Raw genomic sequence first — 27685 nt, forward strand, 5'->3', positions numbered from 1 at the left:
GTTTTCCAAAAGGACGAGGGAAAGGCAAGCGACATCCTAGCTCGCGTGTTTGCACAGGGCAGAGGGCCAGCAGAGATCCGTGCTTCCTAACTCTTTCCAAGAGCACCTCGCATCCCGAATCGCCGCCTTCAACTCCGAGAAGTCGGGAGCCCCACAGGAAACTTGCATTATTGCACCCGCTGCCACACACCCGGGGCAGCGGACCAGCCGCCGAGCTGGCTCCCGAGGAATGCGCCCCCTCTACGGCCGGCCAGCCGGCCGCCCCGCCGGCGCCCCCTCCCCGGGGGACCCCGCGCCACCTGCGGCCTCCGAGTGAGTGTCCCCGCGCCCCGCCGCCCCCCACCCCCACCCGCGCGCTGGGAGCCGGGGGTCGCCGGCCGCCCCCCCACCCCCCTGGGGAGCTGGGGGTCGCGGGCGCCTCGCTGGGCGGGCGGGGGACGCCCGCGGCGCTGGCCGGCGGCGCCCGGGGGCCGCACTGCTGGCGGCCGCGGCGGCGCTGCTCCCCCTGCTCGGTGCAGCTGGCGCCCGGCGCTTGCGCACTGGGCCCCGGGCGCGCGGCGGCTCCGGCTTTGTGTGTATGTGTGTGAGTGTGTGTGAGTGTGTGAGAGAGTGTGTGTGTGAGTGTGTGAGTGAGTGAGCGGGCGGGCGGGCGCGAGTGTGGCCGCCGCGGAGCGCGAGCAGGACCCGGCGGGCGCGCTCCCCCAGCCTCTCTCTCCCCGCCAGAACCATGTCGGGCAGGTCGGTTCGAGCCGAGACCAGGAGCCGCGCCAAAGATGATATCAAGAGGGTCATGGCGGCTATCGAGAAAGTGCGCAAATGGTAAGCGGAGGCGCCTGCTCGCTCGCTCGCTCGCCCGCCCGGCGCCGCGGCCGCCCCAGACCCTCGGAGCACATACAAAAAGCCGGCGGGCGCCGCGCCGCGGGCCGGCCGCGGGCCCGGGAGTTGGAGCGGCGGGCGGCGCGCGAGCCGGGTCACCTGCGCGAGGCGGGGGCCGCGGCCGCTGCCCAGGTGCGCTCGCGCCTGTCGCCCACCTGGCGCGGTGGCGGCGGCGGCGGCGGCAGCCTGGAGGCGGCGGGGCGCCCCGGGGCCGGGCGGCGGAGCGGCGGGCCAGCCCCGCCGCGGCGCTCGGCTCCCGGGAGGGGGGCTCGGGGCCGGCCCCAGAAGCCATTTCGTTTTGTGCAAGTCACATGAAAGCGGCTTCCCGCGCGCCGGGGCCGCGATGCCGGCGGCGGAGGGGAGAGCGCGAGCTCCATTGTGCAGGCACCGAGCGGGCCGCCGCCGTCTCCGTCTCCTCCCCGCGCGCCCCGGGCGGCGCTGCGCCGGCCCCCGCGCCCCTGCCCGCGCCGGGCCTCCCTCCCGCCTCCCTCCCCGGCTGGCTGGCTGGCTGGCTGGCTGGCTCGCTCGCTCGCTCCCCGCCTCCCAGGCCCGGCGCCCTCGAGTCTGCGGAGTTTGCAGAGCGCGAGCCGTTTAAATTTAGCGCTTTGGGCTGCCTGGAGCGAGGGCTCTCGGCGAGAAAGAAAGATGGGGGCGAGCGCGAGGAGGAAGCGCCGGGGCGGCCGCGGGCCCGGGGCGCCCGGCACCCCCGCCCAGCCCGTCCAGCCCCGCCGGCGCCCGCACGCGGGGGTCGGCGGGCGAATCTTTTTGGCCAGAAACCGGTCCGCGGCCGAGTCTGCCTTTCCCAAAGCAGCAGCTCGTGTTTGTTTTGCCGAGAGAGCCGTTGTTTTTGTTCTCTGCGCGGGGGAGAGGAGATTCGGGGCCGGCCGTGCGTGTTCTTCGAGCTCACGCTGGAGTCCGTCCGGCGTGGCCTTGTTGTAATTAATAGGACTGAACGCGTTCGCTGCCTCGTCGGGGTCTGGCTCCGAATCGGCCCACGGGCCAGGCCCCAGGCGCGAGCACATCGCCAGGTTGGGGCAGACTTGTTGAAAACTCCCGGCACCTTGATTTCAACTTTATTATTATTTTTTTTTTCCCACGGCTTCACCAGGGTCAGGGAGAGAGAGGAGCAGCCGCGACGATCTGGAGTGTCAGCCCCAGCGGGCTCGTCCTGACCCTTTTATTTAAAGACTGAAAAAACGGGGCAGGCCCCTGGTGGGGTATGTTTGTGTTTAGGGGAGCTATTTCTTGAGTAACGCCTTGGTCTCTAAAAACCGCTGGGGGTAAGCCTGCAGCCTAGCCGTGTCACAAGTTAGCTGTCCTTTCTGAGTCAAACCCAACAAAAAAGGCAAGAGGAAAATCAATAAAGTCCACGTGCTTCCCGGCCTCCTATGGAAAGGGCTGTCTGCGGATGGCCGGATGCCCGGCCAAGGGCTGGGTTTGGCTCCAGTGGGACAAAGAATTTTCAGAACCGTGAGAAGGAGAGGCCTTCCAAAGTTGCGATCCCCGAGTTTTCGGGGCTGTGGGAGCTCCGGGGGGGGGGTGGGGGCGGTCCAACTGGAGCCATTTAAAAATGGCAGAAACAGCAGCTGGGCCAAAACACACAGAGGAAAACAAGCCCGTAGTCCTCTCTCCGGTGGGATTCCCAGAGGGAAGGCTGTGGTTGTCCCCTGCCTTAGTGCGGGGGCGGAAAAAAGAACCAGTGTCTGGGCCCGAGACCCTTCTGTCAAGGCCTGGAGGTGAGAAACCGGCCAGGGGCAAGCTGCCTTTCTCTGTTCTGAGAGGCGTGGTAGGGCCTTCTGCTCCAGGTTCCCAGCAGGACGGAGGCTGTCGCACCCTGACAGCTGCCTCTCTGAGGCCAGTCTGCCAGCTGCTTTGCAGGGAGGCCAGATGGAGCTATGGGTTCTCTACCCTGGCCGTGACAGAACAGGCAGCCTGGAGGCCCCCTCTGGCCTGGCCCAGGTTTGGGGGAAGGGTTTTCCTCCCTCCCTATGTTTTAGGAAACAGGTCATGATAAAGACCTCAGGCTTCAGGATCTCAGGGCTGGGCTTCCAGTTCACTTCCTCGCTGTGACCTTGGGCAAACTGCTGAACTTCGTTCACCATGGCAGCCGTGGGTCTGGGGCTGCTTTCTCCCTCCTAGAAAAAGATCACGTCCCCCAAAGCACCTGTTCCTGCAAACAGGAGCAGTCACTAAGGGTGTCCTTATTGTAAGGTGGGTGCCATAAAGTGTGTGTTTTGCTGTTTTTTTTCCCTGCTCCCCCTTTTTAAAAAAGATTTTATTTAAATATTTGACAGAGATCACAAGTAGGCAGAGAGGCAGGCAGAGAGATGGGGAAGCAAGCTCCCTGCTGAGCAGAGATCATGACCTGAGCCGAAGGCAGAGGCTTAACCCTCTGAGCCACCCAGGCACCCCATTTTCCTGCCCCTTTTAAGCAAAAAAGACTTTGCCTCATTTTCAGGGTTTCCCAGAAGCCAGATCTCACTTTCACTGTACTTTTAGAATAGGCCTTCCAGTCAGTCCTTGAGGCTTTGGGTTGTTTATTAACTGTGTGGCCACCAACCATGCATTTCACTAGTGGCTGGGACATCAGGTTGCCAGACTTAGCTAATAAAATTACAGGACACCCAGTTAAATTTGAATTTCAGATAAACAGTGAAATAACTTTTTTTAAAAATAAGTGATACATATGTATAAATTTTAGTATAAGTATGTCCCATGCAATATTTGGGACATACTCACACTAAACTGTGACAGATCTGAAATTCAAATTTAATTCAGCATCTTGTATTTTATCCAGAGGACAGAGGTGTCTGGCATACCATTTATCCTGTGGGTCTAGGGTAGTATTTCTTCTCAGCTCTGGGGACCCCTAAAAATCTCCCCTCTGGCAACCCTTCCCTTCTCTCGTCCCCAGAAAAAGCCGGCAGTCAGCCGTGACCACCCCATCCCTAGCTGCCAGCCGTTTTTCCTCCCTTGTCTGCTGTCCCAGCAAGGCAGGCTGGTAGGCTATGAGGCAGCCACAAGATGGCTGGAAGAAGAACAAAAGGGTGGGCCCATTTTTGGGAAACTGGGCCAGGGTTAGGGGCCCAGTGTGGGTGGAGAAGAGCAGGGGAGGAGGGTCATTGGGTGGGAGACAAAGGCTTGAGCCACAAAGTAGGCTTAGGCCTGGGACCCCTGGGCCCTCGGGGACTTGCTGAAAGAGAGAGGCCTGCTCCCTGGAGACTTCCCACCCGTTCCTGAGGGAGGAGGAAGTTGGACCGTGTTTAGGGCCTCACCCCTTTACGTTTGGGGGTATGCTCTCGTCAGATGTAGGGCAGGTCAAGTGAGCCTGGGCCTAATTAAGACGACCCCAGCCATAGACAAGGCCTCCTCAGGTGTCACGGACTAGCCCTGGGAAGTGAATACAGAGTGAGGGTTTCATGGTGTCTCTGAGGGAGTCAGTGGGGCCCCCTTGGACGGTGACCCTTGGACGGTCTCCCTGGCTAGCCCTTGAACCTGGAACCAGGAAAACATTAGAAATTGACCATGGCCTAGAAAATCTGTGACGGGTGTTTATGGTTTATATGGGAGCCTATGCTGGGGGCAGGGCGGTGCTGTTGGGGCTTTATTGCTACAGCTAGGACCCCCATTTGCCCTTTGTCCAGGAGCCCAGGTCTGGAGGGGAAGAGAGCGGTACCTGAACTTGAGCCTGGCTGGTTACTGGGCGGGGGGAGGGGCAGGGCAGGAACCCTATCGATGTGCCCTCTGGCCACTTTGGGGCACAGTGAGGGGTGTGGCCTGCTGGCTTTGGTGAATCTGGGCCCGGTGCCTCCAGTGACCGGGTGAGTGCTGGGCGCTCTGAGAGAGCCCCGTCTCCTCACACATATGGGCCCCTCATGGCCACGGCACTGCCTTTGTGAGAGTCGTTAAGAATCTGGGTTTTTATGTGGGGTCTTCCGTTTTTTCTTCTTAAAGTTTGGCAATTGATTCAAATGTTAAAAAAAACTAGTATGCAGACCAGACAAAACATACCTGTGGGCCCCTTGTTTGCCATCCCAGCTGTAAAGTAGTAAGTACGGCCGAATCCCGTCGGTGAGAGCCAGGGCAGCGTGTGTTCTGGGATGATGGGTTTGGGGAACTAGCAGGAACTCTGCCATTTCCCTGAGCCCTTGTGTGTGTTGTTTGCCAGGGAGCTGCCAGCTTGAGGAGTCACCCAGGGCCCACTGGTCATGTCTATGAATCCCTTCTTGTCCTCCCTGGTGCTTGCTCTGACTTATTGCCCGCGTCCCAGGGCCTTGTCTCCCTGCGTGGCTGCTGGGCAGAGGTGGGGTTCTCAAGTGCCTTTCCCTATGTCCTAGAGCCCCTCAGTGTCCGGTAGAAATGCAGATGAAGAAAGGTTTCTAATCCTTGGGGTGAACCGGGGGGACTCAGGCCAAGGGGTCACCAGCTGGGACAAAGGGAGGTGCGAGAACCCGGCTGCAGGCCGCCCATGGGTTGCAGACCGTCAGCCACTCTGGGAAGCACGTGCAGCTTGAGGCTTCATCTTGGCGCACCTGCTGGCGGCAGAGCCCAGATCTGGCACACTTTCTGCCTCGAGACTTGTCCTGTGTTTTGCAAGTCAATTACTTTTGTTTTTTGTTTTTAACACAACCAGACCTCGGATTTGCTGGCCTGCTGGGGCCCTAGCCTGTGGAAGCCGGTTGAGAGATTTTGAGTAGTGAGTGCTTTGGGCCATTTATGTAGGATGCTAGCAATTTGTGTTTCTTTGTCCAGCTTCTGTAACTGATGTGCTCTGTGGAATGATTTCTTAGTTTTTCACAGGGGACAGAGTAGCAGAGAGTGGGCTGTAGGTCAGAGCCCATGTCCAGTCCTCATTCTGCCTTGGTCTAGCTGTGTGACCATGAACTAGTTACATAACCTCTCTGGACCTCTTGTTTCCCACCCATAAAGTGGTGTGACAGTAGGCTTATTGGGCAGTCTTTGGGCAAGAGGGCTTTATTGTAAATAAGGCACTTAGCAGATGTTGGCCTTCAGCACACGATGGCTATTTTGGTTGTTGCTTTGTCACCAAGGTTGTTCCTTGGAACACTCCTGTCCCTTCCAGGTGCCTTCTGATTATTCAGAATGAAGGTGGGGAAGGACACGGGTATGGGTTGTCCATCCTGCCTCCAAGACGTGGGAGATGGGTGGGTGGTGACTTAGATACATGCCTTCACTTAATTCTTTCTGGGCTAAAAGGGGGCAGGGGTGGGAGTGGGAGAAGCTGCTCCTTAAGCAGTGTGGTGCGGAGACTGAATACGGGCCCTGGGGAGGATGGCTTCACCTTCTTTACGTCGGTTTCCTTATCTGTCAAATGGGGAGGGTAACTGTTCCTGCCATACAAGGTTGTGGAAAGACTAGAGCAAGTGTATTTGGGAGCTTAGTACATAGAAGACAAGAGAAATAGTCCTAAATAAGTAAAAGCCAGACTGTGGCTTCCTCTGGTCGGGAATGTGTAGGATCTGAACAGGCACAGTTTGGGGCATGGAGGTTTCTGTAGGTTGGGTTAGCTGGTTTCAAGTTTGCTTGGGTGCCCCGAACCCCCTGTTGGAAAGGGTTGCCAGGTGGCTGTAATGTGTCCCACCAGCCTGTGAAAGCCACCTACCCCTGGAGGGAAGGTAGTCAGGAGCCTGGCAGCTCACAGAGGTGCTCTTGTGACATGTAAATCTTGGTTTTGGAGGAACCCTTGTCACTAAACTTGTTGGGAGCTTCTGGCAGTTCTGTCACCTGTCCTAGGTGTGCATCTGGCCCCGACATCCCACTGTGGGTCCCTTGAATCAAGCAGCCACAAGAGATTCTTTGTGATCTCCCATTTCTGAGATGGCAGAGCCTGGTGCCTGGAACTGGGACCCTAGAACCCAAACTGCTTGGTTTGGAGGCACAGCCTTCCTTCTGGGTGGTTCCTGTGGGCCTCGATATTGTCAGGTGCACAGCCTCGGGCTCTCATTCCCAGTGTTAGGGACAGGAAGAAACATGACCTAACTTGTCGACTGCAGGGGTCCAGGACCAATGTTTGGAGGCTGTGGCAGGAATCTAGAGAATGATGGTGGCTTGGAGCACAGTGGTGAGGAGGAAAGGATGTTAATTATTATCCTTAATGGAAACCAGTCACCCCGTTTCCTTCTCCTGGCTTGTGATTTTTCTCCTTACCCATAAACTTTATTCTAGTAGCAGGGATCCCTGGATGCGGTCCCCCAGGAGCTTAGGCTGAGGTAAGGGTAGGGTCAGGGCCAGTGTGCAGATGTGGGTATGAGGAGGGAAGACCCAGAAACACATGCCTGTCTTAGAGTTGGCATATGGGGTCTCAGAGCATCCTTCTTGGTGGCTGCTATCCATAGTCTGGGCTGTGCATCCCTATTGAGGCCTGGGGACCACCCTTGGGCCCAAGGTCACTGGACATCCAGGTTTGCCCTTGCCCACCCCCCCTTGCCGGCTGCTCCAAGTGGCGTTTGCCTCGGAGAACACGGGGTGGTTACTAATGCTGTTTTCTCCTCCCTTCCTTCCTCTGACCTCAGAGGCCTTGCAGGGAGGACAGGGTGAGCCCCTGGGTGCCCTTGGTGAAGGCCCCTCCCACCCCCAGCCCCGAGAAGGAAATGCCCTGCTGGCCTAAAGCCCTCTCTGCTGCCCCAGGGGCTGGGGTGGCCCAGTCCGCTGGCTCCATGGAGTTGGCAGTGGTGTGAGACACCAAAGCCGGAGGGCCCTGGAGCCTAGATCCCTTCATTCAGAGGAACCCTCTTTGATGGCAGCCCCTGTGTCCCCCCCATCTCGCCAGGCACATCCTTCAAGGAATGGGGAGGCTTTTTCCACATGCTGTCTCCTGTCATCCTCACAGCGGCCCAGAGACTGATGGCCCTCTGAGGTCTAACAGATGGGGAGACTGAGGTCTGGGTTGGTGAGTGACGTCCCAGCAGCCCTGCTACTAGATCTGGAGTGATCCACAGCACCTTCCCTCAACCCCAAGCTGAGCAGCCCCCATGTTGGGCTGTTCTGAGGCAGTATGGCCATGTGCCCCGCGAGGGGTACACAGGATTCTGCCCCAGAAACGCCCTGGTAACAAGCTCTTCCTCATCTACAGGGAGAAGAAGTGGGTGACTGTGGGGGACACATCCCTGCGAATCTACAAGTGGGTCCCTGTGACAGAGCCAAAGGTGGATGATGTGAGTATGTGGGCCAAACGCCTGCGGTGGGGCCAGCCATCCGCGCTCCCTGTAGCACAGGTGGAAGGTGCTGTCCTCCGCTGCTCTGGGGCCAACACGCCCTGGGAAGCAGAAAGACCCAACTGACCTGGGTCCTCCTCCCCACTCATAGTCCAGCCCCAGAGTGGCCCTCAGGGAGCTGGGACATGTCCCCTGCAAGTTGTCTCTTCTGGGCCGAGAGCCCTAGAGCTTGCCAGTGGGGACATGCCTTAGTGCCCAGCCGAGCAGACCCTCCCCCATCCCTGTTGGGCCCCTGACCCGAGTCCCTGACTGTCTTGTCGGGTTGACTCTTTATCCCCTTTGTACAAGTGAGGGCACAGGCTCAGAGAGATGAGCCACTTCCCCGGAATCACACAGCAAGTGTCGGGTCTGTTTGACTCCAGAGCATGTGCTGTCTTTGCTGGTGGAGAGCCTTCCGGTGGCTGGAGCTGCTGGAGACCCCAGAGCGAGAGGGTTTGGTGCTCAGGAACACAGCCCCTGCTGGGGCCCTGGGGTGGGGGGGAAAGGGGGCCACGACCACTAGAGGGAGCTTCAGCAGCCGGGCCTGCTCTCCGGCAGGGACGTGGCCACTGCTGCCTCACATCGTGGGTAGTGTTTCAGTTTCGGGGCTCCTGGGCCATTTTACCCCCAAATACCCAGGTCAGCTCCTCTTATTTCCAGTCAGCATCTAGAGTGGGCCCGCCTGCAGACCTTGGCGGGGGCTGTCCTGCCCGGAGTGCCTTCCCTGTACGTGCGAGCCATCCTCTCCCCCAGGAAGATGGCTCACGCTGAGCTGCTTGGACGGACGGCTCCCGGGGGGTCATGGTCATGATCGGGGGCTTTCCGGGGAGCCACGAGGGCGAAGCCAAGCTTCCCCACCGCCACCTGCCCTGACCCATCTCCGGCCTCCAGGCAGGGCCGAGGCTCCATTCTTGACCCTGTGATCACAAGCCCAATGCAGGGCTGAGGACATCTGTGTTTGTCCTCCTTTCTGGTTCCGGCCTGGGCTCCTGCAGCCGCGAGGGCTGCGTTCCTCGAGGCCCCTGTCACTGCGGCTGGAGCTGGCCGCCCTGGAGGGGAGAGCAGAGTGCAGCCGGCTCCTCGAAGACAGCTCCCACAGCTCCCGGCTCTGGCCCTGTTTGCGCCTTGCATATCATTAGGTGTTGTATAAACGATGGTTGCGTTTGAGAAGACATGGTCCCTGCTCTCAAGGAATTTATAATCTCGTTGGAAAGATAATTATAGAATAGCATGAAGCAGATATCAGGAAAGTGCCAAAATGGATTGCGATCAAGGAGAAAGTGTAATATGTGGGCTGCCGGGAAGGTCAGGGCAGCTGCAGGCTGGGCAAAGAGGTAGAAGACAGGCGTCCCCCCCACCCCGCCATTAACCTGTGACGTCAGACAAGTGACCCCAACTTGCTGGGCCCTAGTTCCCTCTTCTACACCTTGGAGCAGCATCAGCCAGTTCCTGGGGTTTCTGCAACAGTGTGAAGGCAGCACATGAAAATGTGGAGAAATTAACCGAGGGCTGGGGAGCCCTCAGCGCTTGGAAAAATGCTAATTTGCCATTGTCTCTGAGCCTCCAAGATGTACAATATGGTGTTTCCCCCACCCCCTTTCCCTCTAGGGCTATGGGACCCACCCCCCGCTGAGCATCCAATCCTCTGGGAACAGAGGAGAAACGCAGGTCCCTGGGCCCCATCCCAGACGTCCTATTTGGAATCTGGTGGCTGTGGCCAGGAATCTGAATTGTGGGGGTGGGGGTAGCTTCTCATTTTTCTAAACACCCAATTACAACATGGTTGCACCGTTTTTTTTTCCCCTTCATAACTCTTGCAAGTTCTTTTCTTTCCTTTTTTTTTTTTTTTTTAAAGATTTTATTTATTTATTTATTTGAGAGAGGAAGAGAAAGAGAGCAAGAGAGTGCCAGCTGGTGGGAGAGGCAGAGGCAGAGGGAGACGCAGGCTTCCCGCTGAAGCAGGGAGCCTGGCAAGCGGGGCTCCATCCCAGGACCCTGAGACCCATGACCTGAGCTGAAGGTAGAGGCTTAACCACTGAGCCCCCCAGGCACCCCAGGTTTTTTCTTTTAAATAGGGAAAGCAATTTACAAAATTCAGACGTTACTTTAAAAACATTTTTTTTTCCACTGAAGACAACGCACATGCCACAGAATTCACTCTTTTAAGGTGTACATGTCGGTGTTAGTATATTCATTGTCCTCTAGCCGTCACTGCTGTAATTCCAGAACATTTCTACTACCCCCAAAAAGAAAACCTCCCACCTGCTAGCAGTCCCTGCCCCACCAGCGCCGCGCTCCTGGAATCTACCCATTGACTCTCCAGCTCCAGAGGTGTCCGTCCTCTTCAAATGCTACTTTTTTCAGATACAAATATATATGTGCCTATGTATGTACATCTTCTTGTAAATCTGCTTCCCGTCCTGTGTGCGCCCCCACGCCTCCCAGCTCCTTTCCCTGGAGCTGACTGGCATTTGTTCATCCTTCCAGAGAGAGCGCCCGCAAACACATGTGTGGACAGACACTCAAGTGTCCTTTCCTTTCCGTGAATAGTGGCCTTCCCTTCCCATGTTCCGCACCTTCCTTCTCTCCATCCTGGAGATAATGGAGATGTTCTAATATGCTGGTTTCTGTAGATCATTCCATATTGGTACACGAACTGCTGTGTTATTCTCAGTAATTACTGCATTACGTTACGTGGCAAGGATGTGCTGTAATTTAACGAGTCTTACCAGCAGACATAGGTCATTTCCAACACGATTCTATTCCATTTGTAAAAACAAAACAGAAACAAATTGAACCGTACACAAAAGCATCCTCGCCATCCCTCCTCCTTGGGATTTCCCTCCTCGACTGGCTTTCCAGTGTGGTGCTGGGGGTCAGCTGACTGGTCTTTGAGAAAGGCAGCCACGGGGCCTGTAGGTAGTGGGAGTGTGTGACCTGTGTCTTCTCTGTCCCTCACCTGGCATCACTGTACCTGTTTGCATGCCTGCTGGTGCTGCTCCCTCACCCACGGCAGGTTTATGCCCAGCCGCAGGATCCTCCCTTCTGCAGGTGAGGCCCCTAATGGGACACTTTCAAATGCAGGCCAAGGAGAGCCCTCAGGAGACTTGCAGGCTCCAAGGTGAACTGGCCGAATAAAATATTCCTGTTCCCGCCCCCGCGGCTTGCTCGCATATGCACACACAAGGTGGTGACTCGGTTTCTGCTCCGTTTTCTCCTCCAGAAGAACAAGAACAAGAAAAAGGGCAAAGATGAGAAGTGTGGCTCCGAGGTGACCACACCGGAGAACAGCTCCTCCCCGGGAATGATGGACATGCACGGTGAGCTCTCCCGCCAGGCCCTGGGCTGTGGCACAGCACGCAGTTTTTGTTCTCACTAGCAGGTTTGTTCACATTCCAGGCAAGGGTAGGAGGGCTGGGCAGCACCGGGAGGCCTCGGTGCCCAGGGGAAGGCTCAGCAGAGGAGAAGCTGTTCCCAGCACAGCAAGCCAAGAAACGTAAACCCAGCCAGAGACATAAAACCAGACCTTAACAAGCCCAGTGACACAACCCTCCAAGCCTAGTGACACAACCCTCACGGGGGTGACCCGTCAGGCCTTTGTGCGCTCAGGAACATTTTGTGGGTCTACGATGTTTTTCCCTCCTAGGCCTGACCTGCCGTAAAAATGATGCTGTTTTCCATTTCCTATTTCGCTTTGGCTGCTGGGAAACTCCAGACTGGATTTCCACATCCCATTAATCACTATGGAACCCAGGGACCTGACTTCCACAATGACATCCTACCTTCCTTTGCCGTTTTATTTCCAAAGTCCAAACCAGTGTCCCGCTGATGGAATCCAGGCTGGAGGCCTGCCTTAGCCAGTCTGTGGTTTTGACATGGCTCGCACTGAGTTCCCGTTTTACCTTGTTAACGGAGAGGACGGGCACACATCGTAAGGGCACTGGCTTCATGATAGGTATACAAACTCCATGCACCCATGTAACTGGCCCAGGTCAAGATGGAAATGTGCCTGGCCATCCCCCGGTTACCCCCCACCCCCACCCCATGAGGAAGACTGCTCCCCGACTTCTGACCTGAAAGAGTCAAACATGAAATTTCTGTAACATTGAGTTTCCCTTATTTATAAACGAGGAAATCTGCATTTCTGCCATGCTTTGAGCAATCAGACCTAGAAACTCGGGGAGTGTGTTCCCCTCCAGGCAGCTATAGCTGTTCCTGCAGACGGCTGTGATCACTCCAGGCTGAGCTGGGAGCCTGACGCGGGGCTCAATTCCAGGACCCCAGGACCATGACCCGAGCTGAAAGCAGACACCCAACCGACTGAGCCACCCATTTCTTGATCCCAGTTTCAACGTCTTTTTCCTTTTGACCACCCAGGCCTTCTGTACAGCACGGTGGTATTAGATAAATAAGTACATCAAAAAGGAATCTCGGTTTGATTGCATTTCTGCCCCTCTGGTTCCAGGGCTGTCTTGCTCTGGGGAAGGAGTGTCAGGGAACTTTCCCATTTGCCCAGATAGACCTGTCTGGAAAACAGTCACAGTCTTGCCTATTGCTGGGCCGGCCTCAGAAGGCACGGAGGGGTCTTGCTGATAGCTCACGTGTCAAGAAAGCCCCTCGCTGACCATACAGTCCCATTTGAAACATGGAACACAATTGAACCAGGTGTTGGAGCTGGGATGTAATCTGCCCCCCCCCACCCCCACAATGCTTAGATCCCTACCTGGCTCACAGGGGAGGGCCTTTTGGAGCAGAGGACAAGATCCCACCTGGGTTCACATCTGGCTCCCTAGGTCCGGCTATGTGATCCTGGACTAGTTTCTTAACATGTAACCATCAGCTCTGGTTTCACTCTGCCCAGCGGGAACGACAGTGCCCACTTCATAAGGTCCCTGTGCGTATTCCGTAAGAAAACCCCCTCAAAGCCCTTGGCATGTTGGAGGCTGACATTTAGGAGCTGTCACAATGCGCCAAGCATCTTGCTAAGTGCATTTCATGCCTTACCTCATTTCATCCTAAAAACAAGCCCCATTGTGCAGATGAGGAAATGAGGGCTCGGGGAGGTGGCTGCCCCAGGATGCCAATCTGGCCCTGAGGTCCTTTGGAGGCTGAATCCAATTGTGTGGCTGCCGGCCCAGACCCTTGCTCCTCTTCTCAGTATCCTTACATTTTAGCACATGTGTGTGGCCAAGATCCTCCTCCAGCTGCAGGGCATGGATGGCCAGGAAGAGGCAAGGAAAGATGCAGGCCTGGACAGGATTATCGGGAAGGCTCCCATTGGGAATTGGGCGTCTGTAGCCACCTTTTTCGAGTCTTGAGATTCTACTGACGTTGACTCAAATGCCAGGGTCATGTGGTTACCAGGTGACCAGGTTAGGCTCCAGCAACTAACTCGTTAAACATTAGTACTTGTTGTCACTAATTAACATAACTCGGTGCTGGGACCTGTGGGTCAGGCCTCTGCCTTGTACACACATGCACACATAGCTTGGTGTAGGAAAGGAAGTTTAGATTTTCTTAAAAGGCAAATCAGGAGAGTGCACTTTTTTTTTTTTTTTAATTTGACAGAGAGATCACAAGTAGGCAGAGACAGGCAGAGAGAGAAGGAAGCAGGCTCCCTGCCGAGCAGAGAGCCCAGCGTGAGGCTGGATCCCAGGACCCTGAGATCACAACCTGAGTCAAAGGCAGAGGCTTAACCCATTGAGCCACCCAGGCGCCCCCCCCCCTTTTTTTTTAAAGTCCCAGAATTCACAAGAGGATCTTCCGTGTAACTAGTACACTTAGAATAAGGTGCAGTTTCCCTGGCCGGGACCATGCAACTGCCTGATGCCTCCTTGGCAAATTGAATCTGGATTTTTTGGGGCAGAGCTGCTTGAGCAAGGGGTTCTGCTGCTCAGAGCCTCAGTGTCCCCCTCTGGAAACGAGGGAGGTGACAGCACCCACCCGGCAGGCGGTCGGGAGGATGAAGCAGGTGACTGCGGCTGTTTTTGCCCAAGTGCCAGCAGGCAATAGGGCCCAGGACATGTGGGCCTGCTGCTCTGTGTCTCCTCCTCATTCTGTTTCACAAAAGTGGCCTTGGTCCCAGGTGTGCAGTGTGGCCTGGAAAAGCAGGGTGCTGATACTTCTGAAATCGCCACTTGGGTATCTGCAACCTCACGTGATTCTCTATGCCGAAGACAGGGTCCAGTGCTGGGCAGTATGTGCCCCCTGGACCCCCAGCCCTGCCACCAGCTCGACCACAAAGGCGTGGCTCCAGTTACTTCTCTTTTTTTCTCTGTATTGTGAAAAATCTCGTAATCGAGAGCAGTGGGAAGACTAGTGGGATGAACTGCATACGCCCTGGGTTTTCACTCACACGCCATGTTTGCCTCATCTTTTTTTTTAATGGGTTAAGTTTTTTAATTGAAATGCAGTTTATGTATAAAAACAGTACAGCTCTCGAGTGTGCAGTTCAGGGAATTCTGACAGTTGTAGGCAGTCTGGGCAGAACTGTTTTAAAGTAAGTTTCCCTGCATTGTGTTTTAAGTCCGCAGCTAAACCCTTCAGCACACGTCACTAATAAATGACATTTCTATAGACCGCTGTGCTGTTTTCACTCCTAATAAAAGTAACTGTTATTCCCTTGTATCTTCTAAATCCTAGAGTATATTCAGATTCCCTGTTGTTCCAAAATGTCCCTTATAAGCTGACACATTCAAAATAGAACAGAAATAATTTTTCACATGTCCTTAATTTAGCTGTTAATTCTCTTAAATTTCTTCATAACAATATTCCCTGCTTCTCTCTCCCTTCTGCCCTCCCCCGCCCCTCTCTCTTTTCTTTAATTGTTCTGACTTGAGGAGCCTGGGCCAACTGTCCTGTGAAATAGTATCCTACTTTCTGTTCACATGTTCTCTCTCCCTTTTATTTTGTATCAAGTGGAAGGTGGTCTAGATGCTCGATCAGAGCAGTGGGATGTTCTTGGCAATGCTGTCTCATGGACACATCTGGCTGCTTCAACCAGAATGAGGCCTCAGATGTCCCTTGAAGACTTGAAATGTGGGAGGCCACTGTGTGTCGCTACTGCCCCCCGACCCAGGGCTGAGCCAGCGGGGGGCATTCAGGCCGACTCCCAGAAGCTTTCTTCTTGCAGGACCTGTAGAATGGCCCCTGGTGGCTCATCTCCAAGGTCTGGAGGGCGGGGATGTGTCTCCTTCCCTGGGAGAGGGTCCCGTGGGACTGCTGGCAGAGAGGCTTGGGGAGGCTGGGTCCCCAACCCCCCTTCCTCAGTAGCTGTGGGATTTCAGCCTCTGGTTCTCTCCCCACCCCATCCCCCCTGTGCAGATGATAACAGCAACCAGAGCTCTATAGCAGATGCCTCCCCGATCAAACAGGAGAACAGCAGTAACTCAAGCCCTGCTCCAGAGCCCAACTCAGCCGTGCCCGGCGAAGGCACTGACGCCAAGGCAGACGAGGCCCAGGCCGACGGGAAGGAGCTTCCTGGGACCGAAGGTACGTGCCCGCAGGGGCATGGTCCTCCGTGCGATTGGTTGACAGGTGTCTGGGAGGCCCTGTCACATGCTGAAGGTCACAATAGAAGGTCACAGTAGAAGAAGGATAATGCCTAGACTAGCTCATCTTCTTGTGGAACAATTTAAAAATCTTGCAGTCTAGTGTTGGGAAGATAAGCTCCATGGTAAACTATTGTAAGAAAGAGGAATGGAGAGTCTTGGTGAATTATGGGGAGTGTTTTCATTTTAAATAGGGCGGCCAGGGAAGGCCTCATTGAGAAGGTGACATTAAAACAGATTAGGCTAAAATTAGGTAAGGGAGCAAACCCTATGGAAAAGGGGGAGAAAAGCACTGTGAGGGGAGGGCATGGACAATGCAAAGGCCCTGAGGCAGGAGTGCTCTCAGTGGCTAGGGAAGGGCAGATGAGGGGTTCACAAAGTGAGATGAGGTCAGAAGAGGCCAGACCTTGAGTGTAGGTAGCTCTTATGTCACTAAACAGACCCTTGCTTCTGTGTCAAGGGAGGCAGGAACCATTGGGATTGACTGCCATGGTCTGGAGGACTGCTTTGGATGCTGTGATTGAGAACACGTAGTCGGGCTAAGGCTGGTGTGTCCGGGGTGGGAGCAGACGAGGTGGTAAGAGGCAGTCTGGCTGTGGAAGACGTATATGCACCGGATCTGTATTGTTTTGGTTTATTTTTGTCTATTTTGAGATCTCTGGATTCTTGAACAAGAAAATTTTGAAACGTACAGAAAAATGAATAGGGTGCTCTCCCTTGTGTGTCAGCTGAATTTGGCATTTATTTGTTTTGCTTTGTCTGTAAATATTTGTTGGGGGGGGCATTTGAAGGTGACTATAGATCTTACAACGTTTTGTCCCTCAACATGTCAGCACACGTCTCTTAGAAATAAGAATGTGTTCTTACATCATCACAAGTACCATCATTATACCTGAGAAGACGGGCCCCTAGTTCTTGCTGATATCGAGGTGGATTTTGAAGGTTCCGAGGCGGAGGATGTGTTGGCAGGTAGCACCTGGCCTGAGCGGGGGCTAGAGGGTGACCCCTAGCATCTGGGGGAGATGGCCTTGCCAGCATCTGTGAAGGGAGGAGGAGGAAGAGGCCAGTGGTGTGGGGGATGCTGCACACAGCCAGGCTGAGCACGAGGTCGGGCTGCTGGGCCGCTTACCCCGCGGGGACGACGGCTGGCCTGGAGTCCAGGCTTCCCTGTGCTTGGAGAGGGACTGGGACGGGTCTTTATGGGAGGAAGGCCTCTCTCTGCTGTGGCATCCGCTGGAACCCCAGAGGTCACAGACCAGATCCAGCGCAGGGCATGTGGCTGTGGCCACGGGCCTGGTGCAGTTTTTATTTTTAATTTGAATTGGATGTCAGAACTTTAAAATTAAACAATTGCACTTAAAATAAGATTGATTTCCACCTTGTCTTGAGAAAAATCACAAGATCGGGCAGTACTGGCTCTGCTTTTCCAGGGAGCGGCAACCGGTTGAAGCAGAGATGTGGCTCTTCCTGGGAGGGTGAGCGGCCAGACATCTGCCGACTGCCGCACTCCCTGCCGCTCCCTGTTGTCCTTCTGACACCGAGGCCTGAGAGTCCTGGCCCTGTGTCACTCCACGATCACTGTTGCTTTCCTTATTACTCATCTATTTATTTTTTTAAGGATTTTATTTATTAGCAAGAGAAAGCACAAGCAGGGGGAGCGGCAGGCTCCCCTCCGAGCAGGCTGGAGGTTGTCTAGGCTGTCTCGATCCCAGGACCCGAGCAGAAGGCAGTCTCTTAACCGACCAAGCCCCTCAGGCGCCCCCTTATTACTCATTTAGAGGAAAAATTGCTTTGTTTTTTAAACATATTTCTCGATCAAAAATGGACAAGCAGGGCGCCTGGGTGGCTCAGTGGGTTAAGCCGCTGCCTTCGGCTCGGGTCATGATCTCAGGGTCCTGGGATCGAGTCCCGCATGGGGCTCTCTGCTCAGCGGGGAGCCTGCTTCCTCCTCTCTCTCTCTGCCTGCCTCTCTGCCTACTTGTGATCTCTCTCTATCAAATAAATAAATAAATTAATTAAAAAAATTAAAAAATTAAAAAATTAAAAAATTTTAAAAAAATTAAAAAATTAAAAAAAAAATGGACAAGCAAAAGCCTGAGAGGTTGGGGGAATCCATATTTCTCTGAGGAACAGACTATTCCTTCAGGTTTTTTTTTTTCCCCTTACCTGGGTCTGAGACTTGAGCAGCCCTGGTGACGCCTTTATGGCACTGCCTGGCCCTAAAGGGGGCTTTTGTGTTTGTGGGCAGTGCCATGAGAGACCGTAGGAGAAGGGGGAGGTGCTGGCTGACTTGGGCTTCAAGGCTGAGCAGGGATGGGAGGGAACGAACAGTGCAGGCACAGGGGACCGGGGTCAGTGCCTGGGGACGTGTGGGGAAAGGGGCGAGCCAGCCAGACATGAGGGTCTCAGGTGCTCAGTGCAGCACCCCCTTTGTGAGCCGGAAGCGGAAGGCGGCTCATGTGCCAGGTAGGCCTGGGGGAGGGGCAGGCAAGGGTGCGGGCGACCCCACCCATGGGGAACAACCCAGGTGTTAGGACATAGACCGGACGGCCCCCAAGCCAGAGCCTCGAGTGTCCCCCCTCCCCGCCCCCAGAGAACCGCTGTCAAGTCTAGTGCGGCGGTCTTGAGGTAGTCTGCGCACCTAGAAGGATCTAGATGAGAGTATAACCTCCTTTTTTTAGAATACTTCCCTTCACAGTCACCATGGAGATTGCTTCGTGTTGGGACGTCAGGTTTGTCTCACTCTCTTTACCAGGTTCATACTTTTCAGGGGCAGGAACGGGTTGTCATTTATTTAAACAGTCCCCACCCTGACGATCATTTGGGCTTTTTCCATCTTTTCTCCCCACATGTGACCCTGCAGGGAGTCTCGTCCACGCCTCCTTTTATCTGCGCTCAGGTGCGCTGGCGCCCGGGTGGAGGGACTGTGTGCTCAGTCAGAGGGCAGGCGTTTGCAGGTGGGGTGGACCCCACTGTTCTCCTCCCGGGACGTGGCCCGCAGAGCTTCTCCGCCTCTGTGCGGCTGGCCTTCGGGGCCGGAGGGTCTCGCCTGTGGGGCGGTACTGTGTGTGGCCAGATGTAGAGAGGCCTCCCTGGGTTCTCCCCGCCAGCTGCTGGGAGCGAGCCCCACCCCTGCCCCGGGTGTGACACAGAAATATTTTTGGAGGCTACCAAATGTCCCCCCGAGGGGCAGAATCGTTGTCCATGGGGAGCCGCTGTAGGAGAAGGTTGGACGAGGGCCTTCTGGGTGAGCGTCCTCTCCTGTCCCCACAGGGGCCCCCAGTGCCATCCTGCTCTTGGGGCTCTGCGGGCAGTGGGTGGTGGAACCAGGGGGCTGGGACCAGGGACAGGATGAGCTGTCACATCTGGGCTGACACTTGCTGACCATGTGGCCTTGGGCTGGTGGCGTCACCTCCTGCGGGCTTTCCTGTTTCCTTATTTATAAAATGAGGCAAACGAAAGTTGCCTCCTGCATCAGTCCCTGAAGGGAGCGGGGCAGGAAGGAAGCAGAAGCATTCACCCAGGCCTGAGCCCCTCGTGAGCGAGGGGAGGTCACAACACCTGCCGGGCCAGGTGTGCACACATCCCGGCTCCTTCCCCGTCCTTCGTGCCTTCTCCCTCATGGCTCCCTTGTTTCGGGGCTGCATCTCCTTCTCCCTAACAGCCAGTTAAAGCGCAACTGCAGAAATTGCTTCTTGGGTCGCTGGTTCCGGAACCATTTTGGTAACTATGAGCCCCCTGCCCCCCTCCACCACCAAAAGCTTTACCGGTCCAGGCAGGAACCACACCAGGGTCCTCTTTTGGCGACCCCAGGTCACTGGGCCTGCACAGTTGCGCAGCATTGCTCGAGGGTGGGGGAGGCCCCACGGGAAAGGCATGAAGGCCTCCCAGGTGGGGCCGTGCAGCCTGCGGGACAGGGTGGGTTAGTCACCAGCTGTTGACCTTGCTTTGAACTTGTTTACTGCTGAGTGAGTTCAGGGAATGACATAATGTCCTAACTCGCTGGACTAAATTTAGGCCCTAGGAAAATAATTTCCCCTGGGTGAGTTCCAGCACCAGCGCTAGGAGAATCAGGCCCCTGCACCGAGCCCTTGCATGCTCCTTAAGGCCAGTTCCCGCTGAGCTCTCGGCCGGGATGGGGGTCAGCATGACTTTGGGTGGTTGGCCATGATTTCCGAGCCTCCGTGTCCAGCCTGCAGAGCTCACTGTAGGGCAGAGAAGGGAGGCCAAAAGAGGGCAAAAACAATTCAAAGTTTGCTAAAGCAGACATCCATTATGAGCTAGAACATAACATTAATGTGGATTTCTTCCTTTTTTAAAAAATTGAGATGAAATTCACCTCTGTCTGGCTCCAAAACATTTCCATCACCCCCAAAGGAAACTCTGTGCCCATAAACTGTCACTTCCCCCTTCCCCCTTCCCCAAACCCCGGCATCTGCCTGTTTTCTATCTGTATGGCTTTGCTTGTTCTGGGTGTTTCATAGAAGTGGGTGTATAGTATGTGGCCTTTTGTGTCTGGCTTCTTTCATATGGGATCATGTTTTCGGGGTTCCTCTGCGTGATGGCAGGTGCCGCTCCCTCCTTCCTATCTGTGACTCTGTAATACTGCACTGTGTGGACTGTGCCCCTACCACGTTTTGTCGTTCGACGCATTTGTTAATTTACATTTGGGCTGTTTCCATCTTTTGGCTCTTAGGAATAGTACTGCTGTGCACACTGGTGTACAAATATTAGTGTGAGAACGTATTTCCCGTTCTTTGGGGTCTCTCCCTGACGGTGGAGGAGCTGGGTTGTACAGGGATCTGGGTTTAACTTAACCTAATAGAGGCACCTGGTTGGACCAGTCAGTAGACCGTGTGACTCCAGATCTTGGGGTTGTGAGTTGGAGCCCCACACGCAGGGTGTAGAAATTCCTTAAGTAAATAAATTTTTTAAAAGGTAAAACAAAATATTAACTGCCGGGTTTATAGGGAGTGTGTCCTAGGTACAGTTAGTCCCCCCAGGGGTTATTTTGTTCCTTGAGTATTTTCCCTGTCATTCCTTTTAAGTCCTCACCGTAACTCCACGGGGTGGCTGTTGTCAACCGTGATGACCTGTAGGCCTCCCAGAGGAAACAAGCTGCGGAGGAATGACAGGAGGGGAACTCGGGTCTGTCTCTAAACCCTAGATCCCCCAGGTCGCAGGTTGTAGGCAGAGCACAGCCCTGGAGAGGGCGGACCTCTGAGCCTCCCTGTGGCAGCAGGAACACACAGCTCAGGCCCTGGCGGGGTGATGGGTTTCCGATTGCTGCCCTCAGGATATCAGGGCTGCTGGGGTTTGGGGAGTCAGAGTATGTGTTAAGAGCAGCTCACCGGGGATGGACATGCTGGGATATCAGCCTCCTTGGGAGAGGGAGCTCTTACACCTCCTTCCTGCCCTGCTCCCCAGCCTTCTGCTCCCCTCTGGCTTCAGGCCATGGGGTGCTGCTGACTTGGTTCCCATCTTTCTGTATTGCTTGCTCGCTTTAAAACTTAAGCCTGGAGATAGATAGATAGATAGATTTTTTTTTTCTTTTCTGCCTCAGGAACCCCAGAAAGTGAGGCATTCCTGAGTCTTCTAGTGCCCTTTGAAAAAAATCAGGGTGACGGGTGTTGTTGGGGCCTCGAGTGTAAGCAGAGTGGGGCCCTGGGCAAGATGTCACTGCTCCCACCATGAGCTCTGTGGCTTAGTGCCCAAAATAAGCGTCAGGTACAAATACGGCTGCCTCCTCGCCCACAGCCGCACAGCCTCATAAGGACAGCTGTGGCCCGTGGCCTCCTTCTGCTAGAGGACTGTGCTGGGGAGGGGAGCAGGGAGACCGAAGCATAAGAAATGGCCCAACTGACTGGCAAAACAGGATTCATAAATAAGTGATTGCCTGTTGGAAGCCGTGCAGCCATCTTGTCCACTCTTGTGTTTAGAGAATTTTTAAAAGACACAGAGAATGTTTTCCAAAATTCTGTGTGATCTCTATTTGGGGAGAGCAGAGACTGATATGCACGTAGAGGGGGGGAACATCTGGAGAGATGAAAATAAATCCTCTGAGATGTTAGGAAATCAATCCTCCGAAATGTTAGTGGGATGTAGTCGTGGGTGGGGTGAGATAATCAGTGATTATAACTTTATTTGTTCCTGTGTTTTCTGTTTCCGTGCAATCGTCAGTCATGGCTCTGATGATCAGGAAAATACCCACGTTATTAAGAGAAATGTCTGCAAAGGAGCAGTTTACCTCTCTGCGCTCCCCAGGTGGAAGACGCAGGGCTCTGGGATGGAAAAGGGAGGAGTCAGCAGCCATGATGGTCGGGGTGCGTTGTGCCCACCAGAGGGCGCCAGCTGCACGCGGCACAAAGCGTGGAGCGGTCCCTAAGCTGTCCTGCCTCTCAGGGCGCAGGGCAGGTGGTGGGTGTGCAGGCAAGGGTTGGGGGCCCCAGGGCTGCTTAGGACAACGCCCCAAGAGAGGCTTCCCAAGCGCCCCGGCTCGCTGCAGGCCCGGCAGACCGCCTGGCCACAAAACTCCCCAGTTCCAGGTATTTTTAGTAATGGGTCCATCTGGATCCACATCTCACGTGTCTGAAAACAGCTTCTGTCATCTTGCTTCCCCTCAGATGCTTCTGACGAGCAGAATTCGCAGTCTTCAGTGGAAAACTCGGTGAACAGTTCAGAGAAAGTGGAGCGGCAGCCATCTGGAGACGCGGGTCTGGCTGCGGAGATGTCGGCAGCCTCTCAGGTACCTCGATCAAGGTCTCAGAGGGGCAGCCAGATCAGCCGGGAGCCCGTTGGGGTGTCGGGGGTACGTTGAAAGGTATTTTGTTATTTTGTTCCATTGTTTTCCCCTTGGAAGACTGGCGTTCGCCTGCACTCGATGAGCGGGAGCCGTGAGTGACCCGGGCCCCAACCCTCAGGGAGCAGGGTGTAGGAAGAGGAGGCGGCCCTTATCCCAACCTCAGCTTTGTCACTTTGTCACAAACATCTTGCCTGCTCTAGTGCCCCAGAGTCAACTTCCTTCAGCACAGGGACGATATGTCTTCAGAATCCTGAACTCCAGATAACTCGTCCTTTGGAATTTTGCAACTGACTGCACCACCTCCTTGCTTGGACCCATTCTGGGTCACCCCCTTGTCAGCATCTGGTCTGTGCAGGAGCAGGTGGCCAGTAACTAGGAACAAACATCCTGAGTTCGAATCTGAGCTCCTTCACTTGGCATAACTGAGCGTCCCTGTCTGCAGCTGCCAGACTGGGACCCCAGAACTGTCTTGGGGCCAGGGCACATGGGATGAGAGAATGTGGTGAACACATTCGGTGTGGGGCTGGACATGGAATGCCTCAGGTGCCATGTCTGTGGTTTTTCACTGTCTACCTTCTGTGCTCACCTAAGATGAGTGGGGACTCCGAGGCGTTGAAACTTGAACTAATAAGAGTATAGTCCGGTCCCTCCAGAGAAAGTGACAGGAAATGGCCGCAGAAAGACTGGAAGGGGCCAGGCTGTGGCAGGATTGGTCTGCACTGTGCAGAGCCTTGAGTCGCCTCCGGGACTCTAAGGTCTAACTCCCCTTGGCTCTGTAGCCTCCTGTTCCTGCAGAGCCCGCCTCCAAAGGCCCAAAGACACGGAAGGAGCGTTGATGGAGGGTGTGTTTGCAGTGGTAGGAAGCAGGCCTCAACCTACGTCTGTTCAAAGGGGACTGCTTAAATTAACCGGGGGTCATGGATCAAACAGGCCAGTATGCAGCTGTTATAAAGAGTGTGGCTGACCCAGGTACAGACTGACCAGAAAGAAATAGCCTCCTGATGTGAAATGAGAAAAGCAAGACCTAGAACCTCAGGCACAGCTGGAGCCCATTAGATTAAAAATCAGAGCCTCCTGTGTAGTGTATAAAACCAGGACGTCTGCTGGGGTCTCCTGGCCTCCTGAACTCGTTGGATGAAAGGTTAGCTTGAACCTTTGATCCATGCCCTGGGGGCATCTAGATATCTAGATGCCCCGCCCCAGATCTCTGAAAGGTACAGGGATCTCCCATTCTCACAAGTGCCCCTCCTCCGCTCCCATTTCTGGGGGGCCCAGACCTGGAACGGAGCCTCTTCCGCTGTTCTCAGGGCGCACGGACACAGATACTCATCCACGGAGCTTGGGTTTGTGGGCAGGGTGGAGGATACCGTACAGCTGCGCAAGCAACTTGACACTGACATTTGGCCGTTTCTGTATTTAAAAAAACAAAAAACAAAAAAAGCTACCCCAGCCTCCCGAGAGGAGCAAAACTCCGGCTCTTCTCCCCTGTTAGACTGTCCTGAGCTCGTATGCCCCTCTTGGTCCCCTTTCCCTTTCTCGTCCACTCCCACGCTCCCCCTTCCAAGTGCTCTGCAGAACCAGAGAACCTTCTCAACAACAGGACCCAGCGTCCTCTGAAGGCGCAGTACCCGCTTTCTCCCGTTGCGTCTGTATCGGGCTTCTTTTGCTTTCAGAATGAGAACCAGGGAGAACACAGAAGCAGTTCTTCCGGCCTCCTTGTGATGCCGGCTCTCGGGGTCTGTCACTGGAAACTCCCACACAGTCCCCATCAGGCCCCGGGGGCTCCCTTAGACATATGTTGCGCACCCACTGTGGGGGGGGGGCGGGCGCTGTGTCAGAATCTAGGGACCCAGGGTGAGCCGGAGACGGGGTCCCTCCCTGCCCTCATGGGGCTCACCGTGGGGTGGGGGGCAGGAAGAGACACAGCCAGGTTTGGCAGCCATAGGCGGGTTACAAGGTCATAACGCGTGCTGCCAAAGAACCCACATGAGGCTGGAGGGGCCTGACGATAGAGCATTCTTCGGGCTGGTGTAGGCACAGAGACAGGCTAGGAGCGGGAATTTGAAGGTGGAGAAAAAGAGGGCCATCAGGGCAGGCTTTCTGGGCCGGGCCTGGAGACAGGAGCAAGCCTGAGGAACAAAAGGGAGGCCAGGGTGGCTGGGGCCTAGCAGACGAGGAAGAGAACGGGCAGGCGAGGCACTGAGGTAGGCGCGGGCTGGGTGCTGGGCCTTCTCAACCTGGTGAGGAGTTGGGATTTCGCTCTGGAGGCAGTGGGAAAGGATCCTCAGGTTTTATGCTCTGTGTATGATTGCTGTTTTGGGATTTCTCGAACCGTGTAGAAGGCTGGGTCAGGAGACTGCGGGGCAGGATGTGGCTTTGTCTGGGCAGGTGGCATTACAGGTGCAGACGGGGCGGGCACGGCTGCGGGCAGAGGGGAGGGGGGCAGGCCCAAGGGTATTTGGAGATGGAGTTGGTGGGACTCGTTGATAGGTGGGGTGTGGGAGCGGGAGGAGGAAACGAGGCCACTGGGGCGCTGTCGGCTTGATCCCAGGCGCGTGTGGGGTCAAGACAGACCTGGTGAGGGGTCGTCGGGGTGGGTAGTCATCAGCTGGTCCCGGGTGATGGGCCAGGCGGAGATGCCTGTGTGGGAATGTCGGGGTGCCGACCTTTCTGGGCCACGGGACGTCGGAATGTGGTCACAGCTAATGGGCTTTTCCGCAGAGTAACACGCGTGTGCATTCACCAAACGCGGAGTATTGGGGGAGCCGCTGACCACAGGGCAAGGTCGGACTAGGCCTTCAAGCTTGGAGGGGTCCACTCGGAGCTTGTGCACAGATGACTGCTCTGGCAATTCATGACAGACCAGAAGGCTGATAATGGGGAGACCTGCCTGGGGCTGGGGTGGGGAAGGGACCGGGAGCGCTTAGAGGCACATGCTTGGAAGAGGGAAGCCACTGTGGCGGGGACAGGCAGGCCCGGGTGACAACAGGGCTTGGTGAATGGGGGACACAGGGTTGGAACTGTGAGTTCGAACCACAGAGGCTAGTGCTCCGTTTCCTCCCGGGTTGGCCTTCAGCCTCATGGCCAGCCTCTCCTGCCTTCCTGGCGTGGTAACCCGCATCCTATCTTCTTCTCCCCCAAGGATTTGGAAGGAGTGCCCCCCTCGAAGAAGATGAAACTGGAGACCTCGCCACAGAACTCTGAAGAGATGTAGACCCTGTGTTCGGTCCTGCTGTCCACGCCCATGGGGGAGACACCTGCAGGCTGAATCCCAGAACGGCTTCACCTGCGCGGATCCTCTCGGGCGCGGACAGAACTACAAACTTTCCAAGTTTACCAAGTGCAAATCCAAGAAAACCCAGAACAGCATAACTTCTCAGACACTGAAGAACTTTTCTGCTGTGAAGCAAAACACTCGGGTGTTGGAGGGACTGTCCTTGGGAAGGCGGGGTCGACCGCTCAGGAGTGTCTGCACACTGTCTCTGAAGCCAAGATTACATTTGTGTTGCTGCTGTATTGTTTTGTGTCCCCCCCCGCCCCAACCTCTCTATTTAACGATATAAGCTATTCGAGGGTCGTACCTATCAGGGAATCGGTTCTCGTCCGGGCTTTTCACTGTTCGCCCGATTCCTTCCGCTTTCTTTTTTTGTGCCTTGTGCCCTTGAGGTGACCTCTGGCATGTTTTCCTGGTTGTTTTGCTTCTCCCTTTGCAAAGTGCCCTCGGTTTTGTCCGGGCAGCCGGTGCCACCGTTCTCACACCTCTTTCCTTCCTGACCCGGGACTTCAGCTGGAGCGGAGCAGCCAGGGAGGAGGGGGCTGGAGGCCTCGCATGAGCAGGACCTCCTTGGCCGCCCGGTTTGCCGGTGTGGGGGTGTTGGGCGTGCCCTGGGCCCTGGGCCCTGGGTCCTGGGTCTAAGGTCCGAGGAGTCTCGGATGCCGGAGTGCTGTCCCCAAGGGCTGGCTTCTGGACGTTCTCTCTCACTTCCTCGGGGCATCTGAGGCCGGTGTTTCCAAGCCCACCGTGGTCCAGACGGACACACAGAACCCTTCGACCGCTCTGACACGTGCACCCTCTACCCCGACCACACCGCTTTCTCCCACACCTCCGAAGACGAAATGGCTTTTGTGGCTGATTGCAGGACTGTCTCCTTAGGACGCTAAAAGGGCCGAGGGGGCTGGGAGCCAACGGCAGGAAGAGCCGGTGCTGAACTTTCTCTCCTAGGATGTTGCCTGGATTTCAAATCCGCAGGAACCTGCTACCCTCTGCCTCCCCAGCTTCACTTGGCAACGCTCCCCCCGCCCCGGGGAGGCAAAACTGCGAAGTGTTCTGACGCTCAGAGCCGGCAGTCAGATGGCTTCCTGCTCCCAGGATGCACAGACGGTCCCCACGGGGGAGCTGACCCTGACGATTGGGCCTCAAAGGCCAGAACAAGGCACCAGAGAGTGGAATTCTCTGCACGCCTCCCGAAGGGGGCGACCGAGGCCCCCTCCTTGCCTCTGTCCTCTGCCTGTGCTGGGACACCTTCCTCTCACTAAAATGGAGATGCCCCCTTGGACAAACTGCCTGATTGTTTGGTTCTGAGGCCTGGTTTGCTCTTAATTCCTAGATGGACTCCTCGGACCTTAACCCTTTTCCTGAGCTTTCTTTACTGCACTGGAGTTCCAACTCCCTTTGAGTTGAGTGAGGGGGTGGGCGGGTCGGGGGGAGGGGGTTTGCTTTTGTTTTGTGGTTTGTTTTTTTGTTGTTGTTGTTTTGTTCTTTTTCGTTTTGCTGATTGGTGCATATCCAGGTACTACCTTCGAGACCTTTGACGTGGGGCTCTCTCTCCTGACCACCATGGAAAGTGTCTGCCAGTTCCTGAGGGGGGGCTCTCCCTTGTTTCTAAGGGAGCCAATCTGTTTCCTGCACTTCAAGAAGAATCAAAATGTTCCTGAATTTCAAATACCTCATGCAAAATGGTCTCCTGAAATAAGGGAAAAACAAAAAAACAACAAAAAACAAAACACAAACTTTGAAAATCTTAATGTTGAAGTTCGCAATGCCGAAAGGTTTCTGTCTTAAAAAAAAAAAAGAAAAAAAACCCTTATCAGTTTTGCCCCTCAGGCAGTCCGCTCCGTGCAGAACCTCGTTCTGCGTTACCTCTCACATATCTCCAGGCGGCTTTACCTCCAGAGCCTCTAAAGCTAGAGTAACTTTTTTTTTTCTTTGCAGCGAAACTCCATTTTGACGAAAGATGAATTTG

At 55.2% G+C, this 27685-nt stretch overlaps 1 protein-coding gene across 2 annotated transcripts; it reads left to right on the forward strand.

Moving 5' to 3' along the window:
* The first annotated feature begins 557 nt into the window (after positions 1–557).
* Positions 558–25758, forward strand: BCL7A (BAF chromatin remodeling complex subunit BCL7A). 2 transcript variants are annotated; one of them, XM_044243423.1, is made up of 7 exons: positions 558–575; positions 724–819; positions 7970–8051; positions 11314–11410; positions 15414–15581; positions 22264–22448; positions 25585–25758. In XM_044243423.1, exons 2-7 carry the CDS (start codon positions 728–730, stop codon positions 25654–25656), a joined length of 696 nt encoding a protein of 231 aa, XP_044099358.1. In that variant the 5' UTR covers positions 558–575; positions 724–727; the 3' UTR covers positions 25657–25758. The 2 variants fall into 2 exon arrangements, with proteins under 2 accessions (XP_044099358.1, XP_044099359.1); XM_044243424.1 differs by lacking the exon at positions 558–575 and having other exon boundaries at positions 657–819; positions 22264–22385.
* The last annotated feature ends 1927 nt before the right edge of the window (positions 25759–27685 follow it).

The sequence above is a fragment of the Neovison vison genome, chromosome 3 (assembly GCF_020171115.1).
Source record: "Neovison vison isolate M4711 chromosome 3, ASM_NN_V1, whole genome shotgun sequence".
Lineage (NCBI taxonomy): Eukaryota > Metazoa > Chordata > Mammalia > Carnivora > Mustelidae > Neogale > Neogale vison.